We start from the raw sequence: 26054 nt of genomic DNA on the forward strand, positions 1-26054 counted from the left end.
TGAGCAGAAGCAATTTAACACAATCCAACCTGCCAAATTGACATACTGCATTGGAGTCTCACCTTCACATAATGCAGTGTGAGCAGCATTAAAACTACACCAACTATTTGATAATTCAAAAAGTTTTCCATATCAAAAAGCTTGTAGATTGAAAAATGTGTGAGACGAACCTCTGCAATCTGCAAAAGCTAAAATATGAATTTTAATAGTTCATGTAGATAGAGAGAGGACATATTTTTACTTATTTGAGCAAAGTCTGTGCTAGAAATCATGAACGGAAATTGATATAACATTTGCTCTACTGTAACAGTTGCCCAGTGCAACTGCAACATCAGGTGTGAACAATTAGTCTTGGCATCTGTCCAGCACAAGGAAGTGTTTCCTCTCACATGCATTATCTGTGTCAAGGGAATAGTGGAGCATTACCATGTGGGGAGCGAGGCTGTGTGACTGGACTCTGTGAGAGGGGAGCCCTCTTACTCCCATGTAATCAGCTGAACTGAGTGGGTTCAGAGAAGGATCTGTGCAGCTGTGCTTTATTACAGACACAATGAGTCCCAGATTAGGGGGAACTAGAAGGAGGGAGGAAGGGAATAGAGGATCATGGGGGAGGAGGAAGGGGGAGTGAAAATGACTCCAAACACATCTGTCCTCAGTTTGTCTGCAGCTATAACACCAAACCACAAGCATGGCCATGTACAAATCTGTCTCCGCTTGGAAAGGCCGCCTGTGGAAATGTTTCCAGACCTTGGGTTTTTAAAATGTGAAGACTCGTGGGAATAGTCTGTCGCCTCGCAGTGATAGCAGTGATCGTCAGGGTCACACTAACATCGACAGTGGTGGCACGGACAAGCAGGTGGCACAAACATGTGAATCACGGTAGACAGATCTGGTGTTATTGTGTGGTCTCTGCATGTGTCTCTTGGAAACAATCAGAAGTGTTTTTCCAATCGTGACTCTTCTTTTTTTTTTTTTTTAAACGTATGGTGAATGATGTGTGCTGTTTTCCTGCTGTTTCCATTTGTCTGCTGCTTTGTTTTAAAATGTCAGAAAAACAGCCTCTTCTGACATTAAGCAGCGTAATTGTTGTCCAATTATACAAGATTTTTGGCCGGGCTTGACAGCGCATCCGCTTTCCGAAGTGGGCTTTCAAACTTAAAACACCCCAGCAATCATGATGCCACCACCTGTGTCATCCTAACCGACCCAGACAGAGCGACGGAGACAGATGAGAGGGAGGAAAGTGAGGTGCTGTGTTTGGTCTGAGCTGTCCTATCATTCTGCTTCAGTGGAAACTCTCAGGCAAACAAAAATGCAAGTTCACAGTGTGTTATGCCAACAGAGGCAAGACTCACCAGGAAGACATCCCACTACCATTAGAGCTTACTGAAAAGCCTTTCTATCCCCCTTAGAACAGCTTACGCATAAGGAGTGATTAAACATCAAACCAAACTGTTGCACCCTAATCCACCACCCAGTTCCTGATATGCCTCCCTGTTTGTCTTGCTTTCTTCCTTCACATATACATAACTAGAAAACTGAGAATTCATTCCTAACGCTATTCAGAATTAATCCCACAACAAGATGTTGTGTGGCAGTAAGATTTTCTTACATAGTTTAGAAGATTTTCCTTTGTTACAGTTTATTGACTAACAACAAAAGCTAAAACCAATTTAATGAAGAATTAGACTTTGGCCTTGATTAATATGAATCTGCTTTTTCATTACTGAGGAAATGCCAAAGGTGGAGGAATTTGTAGTTGGCAACAACTGGCCAGCAGGCACATGACACAGACAGGGTATGGTGCAGTTCTTTGTTGGAAATAGCCTACTTGGAGGATTAAATTGTTCCAGGTGGGGCCCTATTTTCTTTAAAACTCATCTGTGAGGCCTCCAGGTATAAGAATAGCTATTTCTGAGACTTGAATTGAACCTACTTTTTAAGAGTATGAACAAACCGCCAGGAATGATAGGGCAGCATCGCTTGGTCTGTGGCTAGTTTTATTACTTACACTGCTTCTCATCTCCGGCTTTTCTCCCCACTTATCCTCATGCCTCTGATTCACTGGAGTGGGCACAGGAATTATGTTTTTTTTTTTTTTTTTTTAACTAGCCTAATCTCATTACTTTCATTGGCTGATAAAACCCTGTGCTAAAAGTAAGCTTATTATTTATTGTTTTGAACAAAGTGTCTTGGCACCAGGTGTGTGAGCATGCTCAGATGGATGTAGGGATTCAGACCAGCAGTCCAGGAGCGGTAATAACAAAAATAATTATAGTAATAATAACATTTTATTTTTTGTTCATATCTTCAGTGGTCAGGGTAGGACACAGCTGCTTATTAACCAATATGATCTCCTCCGCTACTCTATTTCCTCCAGGACCACATCAGATGGATTCGGCAATACACACGGACATTCAAGATGTACGGCCTAATAACTCACATTATATGAATTCAATAACATGTCTATAGCCCTGCATGGTTGTTGATGGGAACAGTAAAACAAACTTTAATATCACAGTGTGTTAGAACTGTTAATGACCAGTGCTGAGGCCAGTTAGGCTGTAACTCGCTGTCCATGGCCACCTCACTGCTGAGGCAGACTGTAATTCTCATGCAAACACTGTACGTGAGTGTTGAATAGATGCGCCTCCAAAACAGGCACACACAGCATCCATAAATAACATTCAGTTGACGTTTTTACAGGCGTACCAGCTCTGTGACGTCAGCACTGAACTGAACCACCAGCTCCTTTTGTTTTCTCAGGAAAGCATGACACTGACCACTTTTGAAGGTTATTCATCAGCATGTGATTTGGCATCTGAGGGCAAATAATTAGTTTGCAGAGGTAGGGCTTTGGCAAGGCTGACGAGTACAGCAAAATATGGCATACATGGCATGCTATGAGATCACAGACTGCCGGCCAGCTGTGTCTGTTGATTCTGTGGAACCCTTTCAAGCCTCTTCAACATATGGTTTGAATCAAGTACAAGAGATTCATACTAGGTTTTAAAAACAAGCAAAGGTCCCATGTATGCGAATGCTGGATTAATTAGAAACGCTGGAAAACACATAATAAAATGCATCTTGACATACAGAAATGCTGACACAGTGTTTATGTGGCCACATAATTCAAAAGCACAATTAAAAAGGGGGGGGAAAAAATGGGTCAACTGTTTCAGTGTGATCCAGCAACTGTTTTAAATTACATTTTGAACAGCATTTGATAGTGAGGCTCACTGTAACATTTAAAATCAAGGATTTAACCCTATTATGTTGCACCGAAGGTTCGAGACACATTCTTTCCACCAATAAAAATGTTGTTCAGGTAGGAAATATTCTAAACATCAAAGCTGTTTAAATTAAATACAGCTATCACAGCCCATTTTTATCAACACAGGAAATGGTTGTGATTATAAGACCTTGCAGTGTTCGACTACAAGCTGTTAAGAGTAAAAAAAGAAAAACCAACCCACCACCACCTCCTGCACATGTACAGACATTAGTCACACATTATCAAACAGCTTCCAATCATGCAAAACTAAACCTTCACTGCATCCTTAGTTTATTGAGTTTGAAGGCCGTCCTTTTCTCAAAAGCATAATTCCATTCTAAAGTAGGCTACATCAATGTACTGAGGAAAATCAACATAAAAGCAGGAGAAAGGTGTAAAGAGACAATTCTGAATACTGAGAGCCATTAAGTCCAGCTGCGCACTTACCGAAATTATCGAAAAAAGTGTCAAACAGGGTGCTGGTATATTCATGAACCCTACACTCAAAGGCAGGAGAAGACAGGTTTTCGGTCTTTGGTCGAAGCAAACAGGCCAAAGTAGTAAACTTGCTTTACTTGCTTTTCTTGGAACCATGTTTAAAACTCATGAGTCACTGAATGGAGACTACAGTCCCTGTGACCCTCAAACCCAGAGTATGAAACGGATACTTAACACTAGTTCAACCCACATACACCCACTGCACCATTTCAGTCACCACACATCACTTCTGTACAACATGTAACACCTTTTATATGTCTATGTGCTTTACAGGGTTGGCACCTCACCACATTAGTTAAAGTGGTTGAGTTTTGACATGGAGGCAGTGTGATCAATCTGATGTGACTAGGATTTATTTCCTTTGTGGTTGACAAGAATAGAAACTTCCACTGCTGTATACTGTAGTGAGGGTATAATAACTTGCAGCTTATTATAGTAACCATACTGTAACACTGTAGTGGCTATTGTTGCACAATAACCTGTGTTGAACCCTTTCTCACTAAAGTAGGACTGACATGAAACCTTCGTGAGCAAGTAGTAGCCTATATGAACCCAGGCCAGAAAACTCACGTTGAACCCATTCAAACTAATGACGCATCCATTATTTTCCTAGATTGTGTCTTTGGAGTAAAATCAAATGTAAAACTTCTTAGACCAGAAATAGTCAGTTGATACACTCAGATACAGACTGGGAAAGGGCGTTGTCCATGAACCTCAGTGTGTTGCTCCATCTTATATTACACATCCCCCCATCCTTTGTGCACAGGGACAATAACAGCGTTTGGGAGGGGGGGGACTGACGGGGGGGGATTTGGTTACCTTCCCAACCACCGAGGAATCTCAGTTACATGACAACAGGTCCGTCTTCCTATATTTCTCTCTACCCTGTTTAGATGCCTCAGGACACTGTTTTTTAAGCAGGAAACGCAGTACATGCAGTAGAGATAGGCAGCATGTTAAGATGGGAGTATTGTAGAAACACAACTGAAATTACGCTGAGACATAATGACTAAAACAAATGTGATGTTGGCTTCAACCACTTTATTCTCACAAATAACAACACACACTTATTCAAAATAAACCCAGTGTGGGTGTAGGAAAATAATTGTATCATCCCTCTCTTTTGTATACTAATTTACATTATGTGGGCGTAGAGGGGTCAAAGATCATCCCCATCCCAAATCCCTTTGAGTGAGGACTCACAATGGGCAGGAGCTGAATGCTTTTAGCCTAGCGGCAAAGGGTAGATTGGCTCCTCCCCCGTTGCTATTCCTCCATCCCCGTACCCAAACCTCTGCTACATCACGTTATTCACTGAGTTTACCATTTGAAAAGAATCTTACAGCCTGCACTGTAACCTGAAGCAGTCTATTGCATATCCGTTTTTGACCAAGAGAAAGGAGAGCTGCAAAAGAGAGGAGATGGAACAGCATAAAGCAGAAAAAAAAAAACCTTGTGAAACAAAGAGAAAGGGGAGGGGGTAAAAGAAGAGCTCGACTAGTAGCTGTTTTATTGTATCCTGGTCCGTGGTGAAAACTGTGGGGCTTCTTTCAGTTGTCACATTAAAAGACCCATCCGTCAGAAACAGAGCTCAGTGCAGTCCCTACAGACTGGCTAAGAGGGGACACTTTCCACTGTGCTGGCCAACGCTCCTAAACTCAGCTAGTGTAAATAAGATTTCCATTGGCACTCATTATGACCAGCATACAAACAAGGCTCTAACATTCCACAGAGGAGAAAACAATGAAATTAAAGACATGGTGGGAGGGAGGATTTTTGCACACTAACCAAGCATAGCTAAGCAGAGTTTACTACCTTTTACCCTGAACAGCATTCGGAGTGTACATTATCTAAAAATGTGTAGTTCATATGAAGTTCATTCAGCATTAATAGGAGAGTGTAGCATTATGAGGGCATTAAATCAGATTAATTCCTTGAAAACTATGCCTGTTGTTTTCCGGATGGGACTTGAGCCTCAAAGAGGGCTATTGTGCCGGAAGCCTAATGATTAAGTATGCAGGCTTCTGTCAAAATAACAGCAGATATCTTCAAGTATCTGCAGCTGGGATGCTAGTAGATATTGTGTTGCATTCTGAGCTTGAAGGTTTTGGGCAGGAAGGGGATAACATGACAGTTGTGGCGACCAGGGATACCAGGAAGACCTGGAAGCACAAACATTTGCCTTTCTGCCTCACTGGAATCCACATTAGGAGGTCATTGACATTACAGAAAACCCCCAGACGTGCCCCCATGGCAGCTGTGCACATACTTTTACGGCCCAAACACAAACAAGAGATAGTGTTCGGAGAGGGATGGGTGCTGCCATGCATGCACAGTATGACACAGACACACTATCCCTGTGCCAGGAGTTAATTAAATTATCATTTCATGACAGACAATTCCACGGAACCAAGTGCACATTCACATATATTTACTGAGTAAGAGGGGATAAGGATGAGAAATGAGACGAGTGGAAACATGAGAACCCCCATTTGCATCATAAATCAATCAGGATAACATCACCGGGGTCATGTGATCTTACACCAAATACTGAAATGTTTGATGTTGTCCTTGCATATGTCCCACTCAATCAGGCTAAGATCTTCTGCTCAAGTAGACCAGTGGGAGCCAAGCTTTTAAGATCAATGTAGCATATGGAACACACCAAACTGAGAGGGAGTGACGCCCAGGGGTTAGATTTAAATACAGACGGACAGCTGGTGCCGTGAGCTATGACAGCAGAGAATTCTTATGGAATTCAATTCCCTTTTTTACAGCTGTAGAATTGTGGGCAAATTGTGAAGCTTCTCTGGTAAGAACATTAAAGGGATTTTTATGGGTCTGCTAGCAGAGAGCAGGTCACTTTAATGAGGGACAATGTCCAGCCCATGCTCCTCCTCACTTAAACTACATGCTGCCTCAAAGCCCATGATGGACCCCTCAGCCACATTAGGGACATCTGGCCCCTCCATCTACAAACATGGCCCTTAATGGCCAATTACAAAGTCCAGGGCCTGGGAATGTGCTTCGATTTATAATTCCGATGTATCCAAACCCAGAATCCTCTGTCTATCATGGCCACATTAGGTTATATGAGACAGGAGGCCCATCAGACCTAATAAGCCTTATCCTTTCCAGAGGATGGCCATTAAACTCCCCCCTACCATGCCAGCCCAGCCATCAGCTCCCAGTCTAGTAAATTAAACAAATGAATGGCGTCCTCAGTATTACAATTAAAGCATAGAATAACATGAAACTATGACGCTCATTAAAGTTGGACTCCATCTACACTCCAAGCAGAGCCCGGGAAAACTCAATTATAAATCATTTATAAGGCAGACATCCAATGTGGGTATTTAGTTTCACCCTTTCAATGTCAGGCTCGTATTCAGTCCTACTATATGCCTGCATCTGAGCTTTCTTGAAGGGAGGGTGAGAGAGAGGCAGGTTACACCGAGAAATTTTAGTTGCCCCTGACAACCCATGGCTTTTGCCAAGTTGAGCCCTCTTCATTTTAGTTCCTTCTTCTTTATTTCATTCTTCCTTACTCTTTTTTTTCTAGCTGGGGTTCTCCTGCTTTTATTAAGTCCCCTCCCCCTTTCGTTACAAACACAACTGTGTCATCCATGTCAAATCCATTGGAGACAGCCTCAGGAAGTCAATATGGAGCCAATAGATTCTCTGCTTTCACTGTGGAACTCCTAAGGCAAGGAAGGCAAACACAGTTGAAACTATCACAGACAGCTCAAAACAACTAACATTTTTTTTTTAATCTAAGGCAAAAATATATATATATTTTTAGGCAAAAACCTGGTATTTTCACAAAACAATTCAACTGCTACTTCTACACACATTCAGTCAAGATTAGTTTAGGTGTGACAGAGATGCTCCAGTAAATTGTTTTTCTTCCTTGCAATGTACAAGTAAATGAAAAAAAAAAAAAACACATAGCTGGACATGTGAGAAAAAAGAATGAACCTCTTTTCAAAGTGTTAGTAAGCTAAGAGCAACTGAAAAGAGGAATTTTTTTTTTTTTGTATAAACACGTTAATCTGTGTACTTCATTGAAGTGTGTGAGTGAAGAGGGAAAAAAAAAACAAATGCAAGGCAGATACAGGGCAGAACAATCCTTTGTGACATACTTCATTCCTTCCATTTAGCAGTAGATGCAAAAATAAATCTAAAATTATTCTTAGCCGTTCCAAATATCAGCTCAGGAGAGAGCGAACTACACTACTACAAAAGTATAGTATCATGCCTTGTTGTCTGCAGTCTTTTTTAGCAATTAACACCTGCCAACAGCCTTTCACCCTCCTGTCCTGAGCCGCAGGTGTGAGGAGACCAATGTGTGACCTGATGAAAGACACGCTGCCACTGTAGTGCCAAACAGTCATTTCCCTTCACTGATAGGCCATTCTTTATTTAGCATAGCCTAAGGAGGTGTGCTTAGCCACCATGCAGACTAACACACACCGGCACCGACACTAAAAATAAACCATTACCACCAGCACAGCCCACTGGTCACACATTAACAACAGCAACCTAGCTATTCCCTGCCTGATAACGTAGTGGTTGGAATTAAACACATGAGACACAAAACATGAGAGGGAAAAAAGGGTGAACATGGCATCACAGGTGAAAGTATGAATCACCACCTGTACAGCGCTATTTCTCACACTCTTCCGTCTGCTCACCCAATGGCCGGAACTCTAGAAGTCAAGTGACAGTGAATACTAACAACGCCAGCCAGTGTCTCCTGGGCCCTCTGTACAGCAGGCACGGCGTGGAATCATAAATGAGTGACTTTGACAGAAAACACACAGGCTTATGGGGGAAAAAAAAGGGGGTGAAGGATGAGCAGCAGAGGAGGCAATGAATTTAGAGGTTGGGGGATTTTCGATATGATAGGGGGTAGTTATTTGCTGGCAGCAGCGAGCCCTTTACCAACAAAGGGCCTTTCATATTTCCTGTGAACAGAGACAGAGACTCCCATTAATCCCGGAGGGAGGGCTCATCTCAGGCTTCTCCTCCGCACATAAATTACTCTTCTTATGCCCTTCCTCCCATTACCGCTCAGCGTTTACAGCATAAAGAGTAAGAAAGAAAGTAGAGGAGCCAGCCACACATCTTTAATGTGTTAGGCCACTCTTAAAAACAGTTATGTCGGTGCTAACTCATAACACATGTGCCAACATTTGCTTTGCTCGAAGCCACAGTCAGGAAGCTGTGGCAACCCTGCTCTCCACGTCCCTCCTCTCATGCTGTCTCTCTATGTCTCATTTCTGTCTGTCTTTCTCATATGGGAGGAGTGAAAAAGCTCTGCCCAGCTGTCGCATTTTTGAGCAGATGAAACCCACTCTGACGGGCAGAGAACATGCCAATCCCCACTTATCCCGCACAGAATGGAGTTTAACAGTGGTGCACAGCTGCCTGTGTACACATGCTTAGACCCCTTGGTGGTCTGGTGGAAGGCATGATAAGCGGCTAAGGAACCATCGTCTCGCCTGTGTGGCACGCTGAGAATGGATTTGGGAGAAGTGGAGGGGAGAGAGAGGGAGAGAGAGAGGGACGGAAATGGACAGAGAATGAGAGAGGAAAAGAATGAAAAAAAAAAAAAAGAAAATAACTCCTACTTATGCATGTGCCCAGTGTCTGGACCTCCTTATTTCAAACAGACACAAATCAATGGTGGTGCAATTGCATTTTCCAAGCGCACTGCAGACGGACCAATAAATGAAGGCCGGGGATCAGAGGATAGGCTGAGGGGAGGCTAGACACTGTATTGGCTGTGGCCAAGTTTCATAGAATAGTGTTCCAGCTGTCAGCAGGCTCCAACACCTACTGCTGCACACACACCCACACACCCTTTAATGTCTGCAATAGCCCTGTTCATAAAGGTGCTCAGCATGAGAGGACTCTGGTTGTTAGTTTGTCTACCATTAAAAAGTAACAACAGCCATACTGTTTGCTTGTGAGATTGTACTCATTATAATAGCAAATGGCACGATAATGTGAATGAATCATCTTCATAATGGGATGATTTGTCCATGTTATAACTCAGGATATCCGTTTATGCAGTTATATTTTAGTACTGGCCCCTGGATTCAACATTATGAATAAATAGTAATATCCAAGTCTGAAGTCATAAAAATGTGGCAACATTGCATGCTTGCATGTATATCTGTAGCCTAAAAATTTAAAAACACAAAAGTGGATTTTATTGTATTCCATCTTGTATCATCAAATATCTATTACTGAAAAGCCACAGATCTCTTCCACACATCATATGTAACCTACTATGGGTCATGAATCTTTTCTGCTTAGGCTGTTTTATGTATGTTTTATGTCTGTGAAAATAGAATAGCATAACTTATATTGCAATTAAGAAGACAAGAATGTGTGACTATCTTGGCAGCTGGAAATAAATAGCTAAATTAATATACAGCATTACAGCTCATGAATAAAAATTCACTTTCTACTGGTAAACTAGTCAATCTTTCAACAGATGTATAAAAGAACAATGTGTGCCAGTGTTGTCCAGTACAGTCACTCTACACACAGAATAAGCCTGGTAAATGCAGAACAAAGCCTTGTTTGTGTCTTTTGACCTCAGCTCTCCTAGACAACACATTCTTGGTGGGACAGAGGGGAAACATTCAAACGGGTTCACCACAGTTTTTTTTTTCCCCGCTATTTATCCAATAAGATCCCCTTTAAAAGACAAGCTGTGTGCGTGCGTGTTAAGGGTGGGGGCTACTCTAAACAAACACTAAATACTAAAGCAATAATGCCATGTAAACCTGATGGTTTATGTTTTTGGCAAATCATCCACAGCATACTTTGTTTTCTCGACTGAAGTAGTTCTTTGTCAACTCGTCATTGGATTTCCTATGTTGATCTATAACTTGATTACTTGTCAAAATGTTTTTACAACATTATTGTCTCTAAAAAGGTTGCCCTAAATTCCAGTGATTACTAAAGACTAATTTCTAATTTTCCATAAAAATAGACAAAATTGTCTTAATTGAGTGAAACCCTAATGACTAATGGATGGTGGGGGTTTGACATCTCTATCAACCACTGACAGGGATTTTAAATTACATACTACATCAGAGCAGAGTATGATGAGTATAAAGAGGTAAACAGAATAAATGTCTTTATCCATTACTAACACCTGTAACCACAGCAAAGTTGGTTAGGGTTGGACCGATGTAAAAATTTTCAAGCCGGTTTGATAAATACCAGACTGGTAATACTGAATTTTACCATTAAGTGAGTGGAACATAATGAGCCCATGAACGAGAGTGTAATGGCACCACAATCAGGACAATGAGTGACACATTGTGTTTTTATTTCTCACGACAACCATTCAACTTAACTTTTCTTTTTTATAAAGTTTAACATCAAAATAATAAATGAAATAATGTGGTAACTACCTCGGTGCACTCCTTCCATCTAGCACCGTCTCGTTTGTATTTCGAGCCCTTGGTAAACCGACCCGACCCTAACATTAGTACAGATCAGAAATGGTGGCTCCACCAGCTTTATGAACAGATTTTTTTTTTTTTTTCAGCGTGGGGCGATTGCTCAAACAACCAAAGGTGTGATTTTATCCATTAGCTAGTGATAAAGCGTCAGTGACTTCATGTGCTTTGCCCCCCGACAGATTTAGTACCTTTAAGGAAATTGCTTGGTGTAAAGTGCAGCATTTGGACCCAGACCACAAAATGGTCCATGATGGGAGCAACTTCAGTTGGAGTAAAGGTGGCTTCTTTGTTGAAAATGTGAGGATGTTACATCTTTATCACAATGAGTAGCCAAGGTGGCATTTTGCATAAAAAAAATATGCCTCTCACACCTCAAAGAGGATGCAGAAGAGTGTAAAAAAAAACACACTATAACTATGATCATGCTGACTTCTAGTAGTCCCATGTGATTTTTGCTACACATTGCATAAATCAACCATGTATATAGCCTACACACTGAAATTTTGCTGGATATTTCAAGCAGTCACTTCTTTCACTTCATCAATTCACTTCTTTCTCAGAACATGGTGATCATGCTCTTTAACTGAACTGTATGTGAACTTCAAATTTAGAGTAACAACCATATTTAGCTGCAGTGTGAACATACCCTGAGTGTGTGTTTTCTCCATCAGCTGGCACCCACTTCCCTGCTCGAGGTATAAGCTTTTGCGATATGGAGCTTTTCAGGTCCAAAATAGCCCTCCCACTCATATGTACCCCTGCTAGCCACAGGCAAAGATAACATTTTTTCCATTTTGTACATACTGTATTTGATAAGTAGTCCACCTGAACACGCAAATAAGTCCCCCCCCCCCTCTCCCTAAACACAAAAGTATGCATTGCATTCAGAAATAGCACACTCAAGCACCCAAAATCCTTATGCGTTAGTCCTTTTACCTCATCCTCTGGCTATCTCGCTGCAAATAAACAAACACTTGAAAAATTCAACAAGCTCCTCTAAATTAATACTACAGGGGGCGGCTGAAGCAGCATCAGTGATTCCATCTCTGCTCTCGCTCCCTAATTAAGGTTATAGTGAAGCCCACTTGTAATATCTGAGGTATATGTATGAACGGAACAAATGTACAATATTAAAAATGTCCTTTAAGTTGGACCACAGCAGGGATATCCTCTAATAACAAAAACACATTCATGGCACAAGTTCTCTGTTATTATCCATTGCTTATTTCCACTGGGATGTGATTGTGGTCCTATGTACAAACAATGCATCGGGCAGAGATAAGCTTCTCCAGAGTCAATAAAAATGGTTTTAGTTGAACCCCATCAGGGACCAGGTATGATTATAAACACAAGTAGTGGAGCTGGAAAAATAACATCATAGCATGTTGATCCAATATAAATGCATGCTTCCCTTGCCTCCCACCAGGTTTTACAGACTGGGAGATCTGAAGGAGGACAGGGCTGAAATAACATGCTCAATCTTCTCTATCCATGGCTCTGTTTCTCTGCAGTCTGCACAACATTCTTTACATGCTTCATTTTATTCAAATGGTTTTCTGCCTGTTCAGCTTTCCTCCTTTGTCTTACAGCTACAAATGTACAAGTAAATCACAAGCATAGACCCACAAATACAAAAATAATTTGTGATTAAAATAAAACTGCAAAGCCAGTCTAGCAGTTCAAATCGCCTTTGCAGAAAAAAAAAAAACTTTGATTAGTGATTCCGAATCCACAAAATCCCTCATCTGATAATAATGACCTCAGTTCAAGATGTGCTGCTGTAATATGTTTTGTGCTCCAAGTGTTAATCCTTCAGGCAGTTCACGCATCGCACCCTGATCTTTCATAGACACATTCAGGGGGGTATTATGATTCAGTGTAACTCCTGCTGTATGCGCTCTCAATTTCTACTTTAGCAGAAGACAATTGGTCAAACAGTGTAAAAAAGTAATGACTTCAATGAAAAAAGAAAACCGAAGAATAAAGTTGCCTCCTAGGTTTGATTCAAAGCCCAGCTCCTTAATAAGCCCAATTCATTTTCCCTCTGGATCTGGCTCCCTCTATCACTAGTGACAGGCGTGAAAGGTCAATAACCTTGGCTCATAGCCCTCATATGGTTAGCAATGCCATAAATTAATGGTTGAGGCCGTTATTCCAAACTCTTCAAGTCAGCTGGAGGAAGCTTATCTTCTACAAAGGTCACAGTGCTTAAAACACTTAGTGTAAGAGTGAAGGGTTGACAGAGGACCTGTAGGAGATTGAGTGTATTGCAATAAGGTGGACTGAGATGTAGGTAGATGGGATTGCTGCAAAGCATCTGGAAACTTACGTTACCGTTGCCTAGGTTACAAACGGAGTGCGCACTGCGTTTGAGACAAAACACATCAATCAATAGGCAGGACTTTGACATTTCTGTCAATTTTCAGAATAAAATGTTATTTTTGTTCGGTATTTTTGATATCAATATTAAGTTTTGTTTACTTTTTCTCCTCCAAACACCAGGAGACTAGACCCTCGAGGCAGCAGGGATTTTTGGGTAGTCTTAATCTTTTTTTTTTTCTTTTTTTTTGGTGTTACCCTCCAGAGTTGCAACTTTGATTTGCTTGCTATATGTTTTTGACTGTCATCATTACTGACTGTGCATAAAGATGGATGACATGTCTCCACTTCCTGCTACAATACAAAGTGAAGCCAAAACATCTCCTTTCCAGGAGCTGCCATCTTGCTTGTGTGACATCATTTGGAGCCAGAGTCTGTGCAGTAGAGTTGGGCAGCGGGACGATGGCCTGTGGGACACGCCCCCCTCAGCCGTCCTGCCACCTGACGGAGGTTTGAGAGCAGCTGTCACAGATGTCAATTATGATATCACACCCCCTTTTTATGTTGTCAAATAACTAATTAAAAACAAACTTATCAGAAAAATGAGCATTTAGACAAACATCAACGTGAGAAGAACTACCTAAACTGACAGAATCCATCTGTGGGAAAATGTATTTAACATGTACTTTGATTTTTTAGTTTGACTCATGTCCCATCTACTAACATGGAGGGGGCAGGACTTATAACCTATACTGCAGCCAGCCACCAGGGACTGATCAAGATATATTGGCTTCATTTTTGGTGAGTTGCCATGAAGTTCATATTTATATACAGTCAATAGTCCTCATCCGTTGGCTAGAAAAGTGCCATGAAACAGAATTTGGCCTTTATTCTGGTCCAAACATATTTTTTTTGTCAGAACTGATGCTGGATACATTTGATTTCTCTTCCTCACCAACACCAGCCAGATGTCCTTTTTGCTGGCTCATTTGATTTAAATTTGCAATTTAGTTAGACTTTAGCTGTGTTTAGCCTTATACGACTTATCTCCTACTAATCTAAATCATTGTCACCTACGGATGAGATTGCATACAATTATGAATTTAAGTATTGATTTTAATGCAATTAAATGAGCAGCCCTAATGGGCAGCTGCTCTGAGATCACAACCTCACACAGGCAGACTCCACATGCCCAGCACAAAATGGCTGAGAGCCAAAGAAAACAAGTGACTAGTGAGAAAAATTAAACATCTAGCAAGGCAAAGAGACAGATATTTTATTATACAGATAATGGAACAAACTAGAGATTTAAAAAAACAGAGAATATTGGACATACAGCGTGAAGGAGGACTCCGTTAGGTTGTTTCAACTTTTGCTAGATGTATATAAAATTTTAGCTAAGATGCTGGCAATTAGAGCAGACTTAGTATAAAAGTATAAAAATTGTTTTGATTTGTTTGTTTTGAATCTCTCTGACCCTTAACACTCCACAATTTCGTTTATAATGCTCACAACTTGAGACAGAACATAATTTACAATGACAGAAATCAGAAAATAACATGCCTTTATCTTAGCCACCTCAATGGCACATAGCACACGAGTTATTTTATGCAAGTCAGACTCAACGTGTTTGTTGAAATTAGCAGATGTTCAGCTTGTAGCAGCAGTTACACCCTTCACTAAGAATCTACCCCCCTGCAGCCCCTGTCCTGCTGAGCAGGCAGTGCCACAGGAAATAAAGTGGTGACATGCTGCACGCTCTTTAATGCCTCAGTAAATATCGACAGAGGCAGAGATAATATAAACTCAGACAACTCGGGCTGCGGAGCGATATGTTGCTCGCTGCCATAGTGTACGCTCAAATGGAGACTAGAAATTGCTGCAGGTCAATCATAATATCCGTGTTGTGATAGCAGACACTGGTGTCAGCAAGGCCTGGTAACAGTAGATCACTAGAGACTAGTATTATGGTGGGTTACATATGCTCATATGCTGAGCCGACAGTTTGGGAAGGGTAATGTTCACGATCACCAATCCAATCAAGATTAAACAAAAATATGTTTTTGCTATAAATAAAAGTAACGGCGTTCTTTATTTTGTAAGACAAACAAAACATCCCACATGTCCCTGTGATGATATGATCAATCTATAGTGAATGTGAATCAGATTTATTCATATCCTGCCTTCCAACAGGCTCAGACACACAGCACTATTTAGTGTAAAAAAAAGAACACTTGCTGTAAGGAACTACCAAAAAAAAACACCAGCTTCACAAAATCTCAAACAGCAATCTATCAAAAATATTACCAACACCACTAAAATTGGACATCACACTCATGACTGAAGCCATGAAGCAAGCAAGGTCACCCTAAGAAACAAACTCAGTTGTAGAATAAAGGACTAAATGCTTCAGTACTGTCCTTGCATTACTCAATTAAGTCACATCAATCACTGTAAAGACTAGAGCCAGGGGAGCTCCTCCATCTTAAAACGTGTGGCGGGGGAAGGGAAGGGAAGGGAAGGGAGTGGTAGATAAAAGGAGGATGCATGGAGAATGTCACGAGACACAACCTAGCGAGTCATCAGAGGCTAGTGTCCAGAGACGCGCTGGTGCGTTGAAATTGATGCCTCTGCCGGAACACAATAGTTGGCGTGGCCCGCAGGAGGTAGTCGCCTCTTCTCGGGCAGGATATTGGCCTTTGTGAACATGGTTACAGTATCTGGGTCAATTAATGTGTCCCTGCTTCAAATTTCTCTTTTGTTGTCAGAGAAATAATAGTGAGCCAATTCATGTAGCCTCTTGAACACAGCGTGAGGTTTGAAAATGTGAGCTATGTGTGTCACCCGCATACAGAAAAAGGTTGAACACAGGGCTAGTCCTTTTTTTTTCTTCTATTTTCTACATTTGTGCAAACTCTCTCATTAATATATTCATTTGAGTATTAGCTTCCCTGTTTGACCCTGCAGACAAAGACACTGTGCCTGCCTGCTGTCTGACATTTATAGATAAATGAGTCAGGTAATGCTGTTGAATCTACATCTGGGCAGCCGGTGAAAGCACTCTTGTCCCAAAGCGACAAAGCTGAAGCTAAAACGTGTTGCCTTACGAACAAAAGATTTAACGAGACAAAAAGTAGTGGGGAATGGGAGTGGCTTCCCTTCACATGCTTGCCAATGGAAAACGTGAGGACAAGGCTCTGTATACTCTCAACTAGCTTGACATAATGAGAAAAACAAGTACGGCAGAGAGAGAGAGAAACTGAGGGCAAAATCGAACGGGGGTATTGCACAATGAACAGCTGGGGCAACACGGCGAACAGAGCGTTCTTTGTAGAGACAGGATCTGTGAAAGAGATATGGAGTTGTTTGCTCTACCAGCCAAAAAAAGGCAGCAGTGAAATCCACAAATCAGTCCCTTGAAGAGTAAACAATTAAATCCATAGCGCTGATGTATTGTCTTCTAGGTGCGAACGGGCGTTTTGTTTTCCACAATTTTTCTAGTATTTCACTGGTGAAAAATAACACTAGCCTAGTTATATGAAGGCATATATGCAGAAAGTCAGGTCAATACAGCTATTTATACACGGCCTCATTACATAGCGGGGTCATCTCATGCACTTCCTGGGTGTTCTTCACATTAAAATACAACCCACGGTGAAGAATGATTTCCAGCTCCTTCTCATGTCATGACCGACCGCAAAAAAGGATTGTTTTTAGTGGAATAAATAAATCTTTACTCTTTTGACAGTCTTTTAGATGGAAGCGCACGCATCAATTTTAAAACCTTTGCAATACGGTGTCACGGCTGGTGGGGCCCAGGTGTGATCTCAAACCAAATAACATATAAACCGCCCTACCCCCCCATAACCTTCACATGACTGTGCAAAAGGAGCAATTCAATGAAAGGCCTTCTTCTCAACTCTGTATATCAAATTATAATAAACAATGAAATTTTGATTTGGCAAATGTAGTTATATGCAACCTTGTGAGAGACAAACGACAATCTGTGTTTAACCAGACAGATAATACAGCATTGTTCTCACTGCTGATTTTCAGTCAAATGTTCAACCTTGTGTTGATCGAGGTGATCTAGGTCAAATAGCCTTTACCAACCCCCCAGTCATAGAAGTCACTATTTCTGCCACCTACCCCTCTAGACCACCACCAAGAACTGACTGGGTTGAACAAGCTAATTATATGTCAAGGACAAACCCCCACATTCTCAAAGGCATGAGAGAAGCCTCTGTTATACAGAGATCCTACAATATTGACGTAAAGAAGACTCATCATTATGCTGGCTTTGCTTTTTTACACGGAACCAAACAAAGCCGGCATAATGCCGCCCTCGTGTGTGATTTTAGATAGTATGCCGGCGTTCCGGAACCAGAGGCGTGACGTGTAACACAACAGTGTCGGCGTCCAGTGTGTGTAGTCCCGCCACGCTGGCTGTCCCGTTATACACAGATGTAGATCCAGCAATGTGACTACAACAAGCCCCCCCTCCCATTTCGTGTTTGTACCCTTTATACAGAACGGCGAGGTGGAATAAAAGTGCAACATTCCCACCTTGAACAAGCTGTGTAAAACGGGCTAGAGGGACACATTAACTACTGCCCAATGTCAGAGGCACACTGTTAGGTGCCAATAGCAGAGGGCAGGGCCTGTAGCTGATAAGAGTGATATGAACAGAGGTGATGAAAAGCCATCAAGGCAATGTCAGCCCTCTACAAAATACTTTATCAGTATTAAGGCATAGTCTGCCACCAAATATGGAGGGAATATTTTCAGACTACCTTTGGTTAAGTGAGAATTTGGAGCATAAAAAGGTCAGAAATAAATAAAATATGTCCTATCCTGTCATGCCACCTAGCAGGCTCAGAAAGCACACCCACAAATTAGCCACAGATGGCTGCACTGCCTTTAATACGCTAACATTATTATCATTTCATCTTTACAATATTGCCTTAGGACTGCAATGGAGCTGTGATCATCTGTGGAGCTGTGGTGGGCCTACCACTAGCACTTGACTAGAGCTTCCTTCTCTGTTTCCTTGTTATATTGTAAGCAAACTGCATCAAAGGTTACTTTCCAAAACCATATACTGCCAAGATTCAATCTGCCGTCACAATATGTGGTGGTTATCTAGGCCATGGTGCTCCCAGGGAAAAAAAAAAAAAAGACATAGTGAAGGGAGCTGAAAATAAATTTATGCAGGCTGATAACAATAAAGAATAAAACAAATTCAAACCCAACCCACCAGTGATGCTTTAGCTGGGAATTGGAGCGCAGCCTTCATTACAACATATTGATCACTGCAAACAAAGACCCTGAATTTATTGATCCACTTCCAGACAAAAAAAAAGAAGGGGGTTGGGGCAATGAACTGCTCTTACAAACAAACTTACAGTAAAACTGCCGCCTGTGTCTACACAAATGAAGAAGAGCTGAGGTTGGACCCCAGAAGGAGAAGGATAGTCGGTCATGGGGTTGCTTTTGATGTCCCATAATAACAAAGAAAATATGTCAAACATGCAGCAGCCACTATGCTATTAAAAAGGAAGAGCCTCATTGTGTCTCATGTTGCTCTTCATGTTACTCATCTGCTGCATGATGGCTCCTCTGTGCTTATGGATCTCATCTCGAACAGGGATTTGAGTATTAAGAAAGTCATGTTTGACTATTGAATTATTCAGCATTGGAACAGACATCGATGTGGACCTCATGCACCTCAAACACAAAGATCTCAACAGCAGACTCCTTTTCTGACACTGTGGGCTTCACAAAATACTCTTCCAGGCTATTCCTCAAAGTCATCAACCTGTAATGAATATTTTAATAAACAACAGAGCTCCATCATAGATTAAAAAAAAAAAAAAAACCTATATAAAATTTACATTCAGCAGTGTTCCAGAGATAGGCCCTTATAGTCCTTGGCCCATACCACAAGGGCCATAATAATTATTTACTATCCATCATGCAGTTGGACGACAAACACTGATTTATAATTTATAATTTGCTATCCAGACTGCCTGCAAACCCCAGGTTTTTAAATCTCGCTGCGTCTCTAAGTGATAAACAATCAACTTCGTAGGTCAGAACAACATTAGGTAGGGGTGCCATGCATTTGGGGCCTCCCTGGTGAAGGGTCAGGACCTTGTTGCCTGGTCTTCTATTCATCTAGACCTTACCAGGAAACCCCACTAACCTGTTCCCCAGCCTATGAGCAGGAGAAAAGGGTTGAATATGTTGCTGAGCACTTGGCCCAGTTTACAAGAGAGGGTCGAGCAGGGTCACATCTCACCAAACACTGGGGCCCCTTAAACACATCTGAGTGGCCCCAGCTGTACCCTGGGCCATCAGAATCTCAACAGAGCGCAGAGAACCAGAACAACATAAAAATGGGCTCAGTCAGTGCAAAATTGAGGATTTCGCATATATGATGTTTTTCTTGTCAAAAGGGTGAAATTTCGGTTTGTTTAAATGGTTTGCTTTAAGTAAGCACAGCAAAGAGAGGTAATTACACCTAATGATAGATTAACAGAAAATTCTCATATATTTAGCCCGTGAGAGCTTTCCAGTTCATGTTCCCACTGCTGACGTTGACGCTAATTGTTTCAATCACATTACTAAGCTGGTCAACTGTAAATCCCCCCCCCCCCCCCAACTCATCTGTGGAGCTGGCTCACTGGACCCTCTTGACACGCTCACATTCAAAGCACTTGAACCCCGGCTAAGGAAGACTATAAACATACATCTCTTTCATCGCCAGAGCTTGCATAATTGTCAAGAAAAGAAGTAAAACACAGAGCTGAGGGGTGGAGGAAAGAAAAATGAAAGCAGAATAGATGGTTGGGGGTAGGGATGGCAGAACAGCAGCATAAAAGAGTGTATTAAGCTCAATTAGGCTTTTGGGCTTTTCATTAACCCAGTTTTTAGGGAGGGAAACCTCTGCTGAATAATGCTCCGACTGACTCACATCGCAACCCTGCTTTAAAGGCCTCATCTGGAAAAAGCGGCACAATGTGTGTCAGCTCTCCAAAGCCACTAGAATTCCATTACCCAGAGGCAAACCACCCGCAGCCTACCTGAAATTAAATGCAATTTAGTAAAACAAGTCGCTTTATCAAGCAACTAAACAAGATAGGAGAAAAAAAACTGCACAAATGTTTAAACATTTAAGCTGCATGATGGTCTGATAATAAATAACTACGTCTCGTCATTTCTCGCCACTCACTATCAGGCCAGAGCAAATATTCCAGCCTTAAAAAACAAGGTCATATGGGCCCCAGAGGATAGACAGTGAGTAGCCTCCTAATCTTGATGTGGTTTTGTATCTGCAAACAATGAAGGCAACCTCCCTTCAATGGATCATTGGAGAGGAGTTCTCATAGAAGAATAATTGTCCTTCCTGGCTTTTCTCTTTGCTGCTCTGCCAAGCAACTTTGAAGAAATGCATTTTAACAATTCTATTGAAAATCAATGGGGCATCACTTGGCCAGCTAACAGTTAAAGTCTAGTAGACGCCCCCAGGAATGTGATTAAATCTTACAATCAAATAGCTATGTTAACTGACGCCCCCAGGATTGTGATTAAATCTTACAATCAAATAGCTATGTTAACTGGCTGGCCACAATTGCCATCATCAAATCCACAGGATGTCTTCAATTTAGCGCATACAATGTCAGCTGTTTACATGTGAACTGCCGTCATTTCAAGGTTTTACAGACCTCAGGGTGTGTATTCTCTTAATCAATAACAAAGAAGAGACTGCAACTAGATGCGACAAAGATATCTAACAGCACACCCCTGCTGCATCTCATGCATACGTGGGGTCAACAGCAATACAATATGTGCAAAAGAGTCATGTTACTGACACCTAACAAAGCATACTGATAGTATTACACTGATATTCAAGCAGATCCCATTTCAAATAAGCAAAGCACCAAAACAGAAAACTTAAGAAGTTGTTTATGCACAGTGGAATTAGCTGACTAAGTTATTTTTAAGACAACAAGGCCTATGCGTTCTGTTGTAGCGTGCCAGAAGCTCTCGGGGTTGTTTAATAAAAATGCCTCCAAACAACAACTGCTCAATGCTTTTCCATTCATTACTTAAGGCCTTTCAGGTCACAATTGACAAAGTTAATGAAATGCAAGGAAATATAAAGCATAAGCCTGCTACATGCGGCTATAGAAGAAAAAAACCCTCAGCTCCAGGTCAAGAACAATATTGCAAACCAGCATGGTGAAAGCAAAGTTGAAAAACTTGGCCCTACTCTCCACACTGTGGGGGCTTTGTCTTTCAGAACATGCCACAGGAGCTTTTCATTAGAGAATGCAGTTTCATTAACATCATCCCACGCTGGTGAGCCCTGCTGCATTACAATGACACAGGAGTGCCCCTCTCTGTCAAGGAAATCTCCACAGAGCAACAACTCGCTGGGGGAGGGGGAAGGCAGAGAAAATAGGAGAGGGGGTTGTGCGGAGGGGGGGGAGGGGGGCAAACAAAAGGGAACCTGATTACCCCCGGTCACGGCTCATCCACAAACCAAAAGAAGGAAATCCATCACCTGCAGGATCAAACGGAAACTTGTGTACAAGGTAAAGCCCAGTGAAAGCTGTACCCACCCATCTAAGCACTCTCTTCTCTCTCTCCTTTCCTCTCTCGTCATTGCCACCTCTCCCTCCACCTCTCTGACTCACACCAACGGCAGCATGCAAGTTTTAGGCATACACTGTGAAATCCTACACAAGTGAGAATGTTTTCTGGTCCAAATGACCTCCAGGCTCTAACCTGCCTAATGACACACTGGTGATATATTCCAGTTTTTATTACAGTTTGTAGACCTACACTACGTACCGTTTCACGGTAGCTGCATCCTCATTTTTCCAATATTAAACTCCAAAGAGGCAGTATTGGTCATGCCTTCTGCAATGTAATGGACTACTGAAAAAAAATCATTATTTTTTCACTTTCTTGTTTGCACCAGGTTATATGTATATTGAGGAGAAAAATCTAAACTTACTAGGGCTGAATTCGTGACAGAAGGACTATTGCTGTAACAAACAATTTGAAAGATACTTAAATTACTGTTATTACCGCCATTGAGTGGGCTTAGCGGTATAACACTGCAGTTGGACACATTACCATATGATTCAAGCAGGAACCTTGAGGCGTAAAAGTGTTTAAAGTAACAGACAAAATATTCACTGCATGCAGTTTAAATCTGCACTGAGGTGCTGTTTAATTAGGACAAGACAAATGCAAAATAATGGCAGATGATAATTAAAATAATTCAAAGTACCAGCACAAGGCATGGGATGTTTAATAGCTAGGTTATTTGTTTGATTAATGTTGCAAAAGTATTCAAATCTGTATGTAATTGATTTTTATTCACTGCAACAAGAAGTGTCCCCAGTGAAATCTACAAAGTTTTCCCACTTTTAATAACAAAGCCAGCAGTTAAAAACCGTCTCAGGAAAATGCAAAAAAATGCAAATTGCAAAGACTGTCTGGCCACAAAGTATGATCTAGCATTTAAGTTACGATCCATATACGTGTGCGTCTCCTCTCAAAGAAAAAGCTGCATGTAAGCAAAATGGATAGGAGCCATATAAAGTTGAACCACATTTGAGCTGGTTTACAAGGCAAACTACAAGACTTGCAGTACCACACAACTACACCGAAGCTAATTGTTTAAATATGTCAGGCTCATTCTGATCCTCCCTGAAATGTAACACATGGAGGCAAACACGCACAATTGATGCTCATGCCGAGACACACACACACACACACACACACTCAATCAAAGACAGACATAACAAGCATCCAGCACGGAACAGCACTAGGAAAATTTCACCACTCACCGTTGAAAAGGGGCTGTCCTTTCTCTGTGATATCTGGCACCACAACCTTGTATACATCTTCAGAGAAGCCTGGCCTGCATGGTGGGGTGCCCCTGCACTCTGCTGCAATCTGTGATGGAGGGGTGAGAGAGCAACAGAGGAGGGGGGTGAGCAAAAATGAGTCATAAATCAACCTTCAAAAATGCACTCTGTTGCCCCCAAAACCTCTTGGTCACGTTCTGGAGTCCCCACAGTTGTACAAAAGCATCTGTTGTTTTTATAGCAGGAACCGCAATTAGGATAATGAGGCCAAAAGGGTTAAGCATTAGCCAAAAAGCATGACTAGGCAAGAACAAGCTCCATTTGTCCCCCTGGAGGGGCCCAGGCACAGCGTAGGGTTATAGCCAATGCTCTCGGTCGGCCCCTCTGATCAGCACACAACTCTGGACAAACACTCCACTTTGAAGTACAAGAACAAGGGAATGAAAAGTAAATGCTAACGACCCACTGTTGTGGGAATAAACATGTATGTGCAACTGTCTGAATAAACCAGAAATAACAACAGCTGATTCTCAAGAAACTGAGAGCCTATAACTGTGATCAATAGCCCTTTTTTTTACTGGATTTTAAAAAGGAAAACTCTGTGCTTAGGCTGCCAACACAAAATATATCAGATATCTGGGTTTATGGGGAATTTGGAAGGAAATAAAATATCTGAGAATCGCTGGGACTGGCGTTTCTGAAAAGTATGAATTTCGCAAGAAGGAAATAAATCACAAAAGGTTAAAAAACAAGTCTCTGGTGTCCAAGCGTGTCCAAATATACTCCATCACACAACCTCAGCATTGATTCAGCTCCTAGACTAGAAGGCCTGGCTTCTATTTCTTTACATGCACTCTCTAAAGAATGTAAAACGAGAGGAGTCCTGCTGAAAAAGAGCATTGTGGTATCCGTGCCACTTGCCATTCTTAATCAGAGGAATTTAAACGGAAAATGCTTGCAGAGGGATAGGGGGGGAGGAGGGGAGCAGAGCTGGATTTCTAGCACATTACAACAACGGCACCAGGATGTGAAATTCTGGATGTAACACTGTGGTGTTAAACACAGACGCCAGTGCTTTGCAACAACTATTTCAACTGCCAAAAAACTGCATTGTTTAGCTATGTGACGACTGCTCTTCTCTGTTGCCCAGGGGACTCAATTTTGTCAAAGTGGCCACATAGTAAAGAAAACAAATTCCCACTAAAACACCCAATTACACCGACACTCTCTAGCAATCATTATCCCATCACTGTTGCGTGTAGCTAGGCTATACATAATGTACTTCCATTAAATTTTACAGGAGGCTACTTTTCATTGTTGCTCATAACGGCTTTTACCAGAGAGGCAATTAACTCGCCGGGGGGACAGGGACACGCTGCAGCAATCTACATAAATATTAAACCTAAACTAAATATAACCTAGCGAAAACTAGGTTAATGTGGGCCTGTGTCGCCCCAACTTCCAGACAATAAAGATTCAGCAGATATGAACTCTTGAATTAAGCTACGTCATTGCGAATTTGAATTATTTTAACTCAAATACGCCAAATTAATTTAAAGGTTCGTAGTTTTTCAAATGACACATCACCTCGTGAGCATACAATAAAGATGACCGTTAGCCGGTAATTACAGCGCGAGCTAGACCTACTTTATGGTGAATTTTATGCTATGTACACAGCATTGTTTTACAAACTACACGCCAGGCGAAGTGCTTGCTGTGAGGCCAGCTGCTCCGCCGGGCTCGTAACTCAACAAACAGTATCGCTTCTGAAAAACAAGCACCTAAACTGTCCGGTGTAACTCCGCTAGAAACCGCTCCGAGACTACATTACCTGCAGTCCTGCCAAGACCGCCAGCAGAAGCAGACCGCTGCCCTCGTGTAGTGAGTACATTTGTGCGCTCGTGACTGCCTTATTTCCACTTCGGAATCCGTGTAAAAAAATAAGAAGAAATTAGAAAAATTGAAAAAAAAGAATATCCCTCTGGCTCAAAATGTAGCCGCGGTGAAAAAAGTCCCTCTACGACAAAGGCAGGAGCAGCAGCAGCAGGAGCGGTGGTGGCGGCGGCATGTAGCAGCCTCCTCCTCTGTCTATCCAGTCAGTAGTGAGAGACAGCAGTGCCTGGTACTGAGGCTGCTGCTCCCTCCCATCCAGTCCAACACAAAAACAAAAAGAGCCCCGGCCACTAGACTATAAACCGCCCATCTCACTGTCTCTCCCTGCTGGTCACGAAGCCAATTTCACTGTTGGGACGGACGGAGCGGGCTCTCCCGTGTTAACCACCACCCCAAATGACAGGGTGAAGGTCTATTATAATATTCACATACAGCCTAATAGTTGTGATCATTCACAGCGTGTGGAAGTCATTGGCGAGTATGGTGGCTTTAGCTTACATTATTGTAAATGTATTCTTTTTTTTTCTGTTGAAGCCTACATTTTGAATCTGTTCTCAAAGTGCGGTCCGGGGACCCCCAGGGGTCTTTTAGGGGGTTCCAGGGGGTCCCCAGCAAAAAGGGGAGCAATTTATTTTCACTATAATTACATCCATAAGTAAGACAATGGCAGAATGTGTGACTATTTTGGTCATGGGT

General features: G+C 41.8%; 1 protein-coding gene across 1 annotated transcript in view; it reads right to left on the bottom strand.

The window, feature by feature from the left end:
- cdh2 (cadherin 2, type 1, N-cadherin (neuronal)) overlaps window positions 1-25626 on the bottom strand; it is a 60065-nt gene extending 34439 nt beyond the window's left edge. The window contains exons 1-2 of the mRNA XM_067605962.1: window positions 25297-25626; window positions 23445-23553 (exon numbers count right to left, since the gene is read on the bottom strand). Of these exons, the coding sequence (XP_067462063.1) occupies window positions 23445-23553; window positions 25297-25356 (169 nt within the window). The 5' untranslated portion in view covers window positions 25357-25626. The remainder of the gene's footprint in view (window positions 1-23444; window positions 23554-25296) is intronic.
- Between the last annotated feature and the right edge of the window lie 428 nt (window positions 25627-26054).

This window comes from Thunnus thynnus, chromosome 12 (genome assembly GCF_963924715.1).
Source record: "Thunnus thynnus chromosome 12, fThuThy2.1, whole genome shotgun sequence".
Taxonomy (NCBI): domain Eukaryota; kingdom Metazoa; phylum Chordata; class Actinopteri; order Scombriformes; family Scombridae; genus Thunnus; species Thunnus thynnus.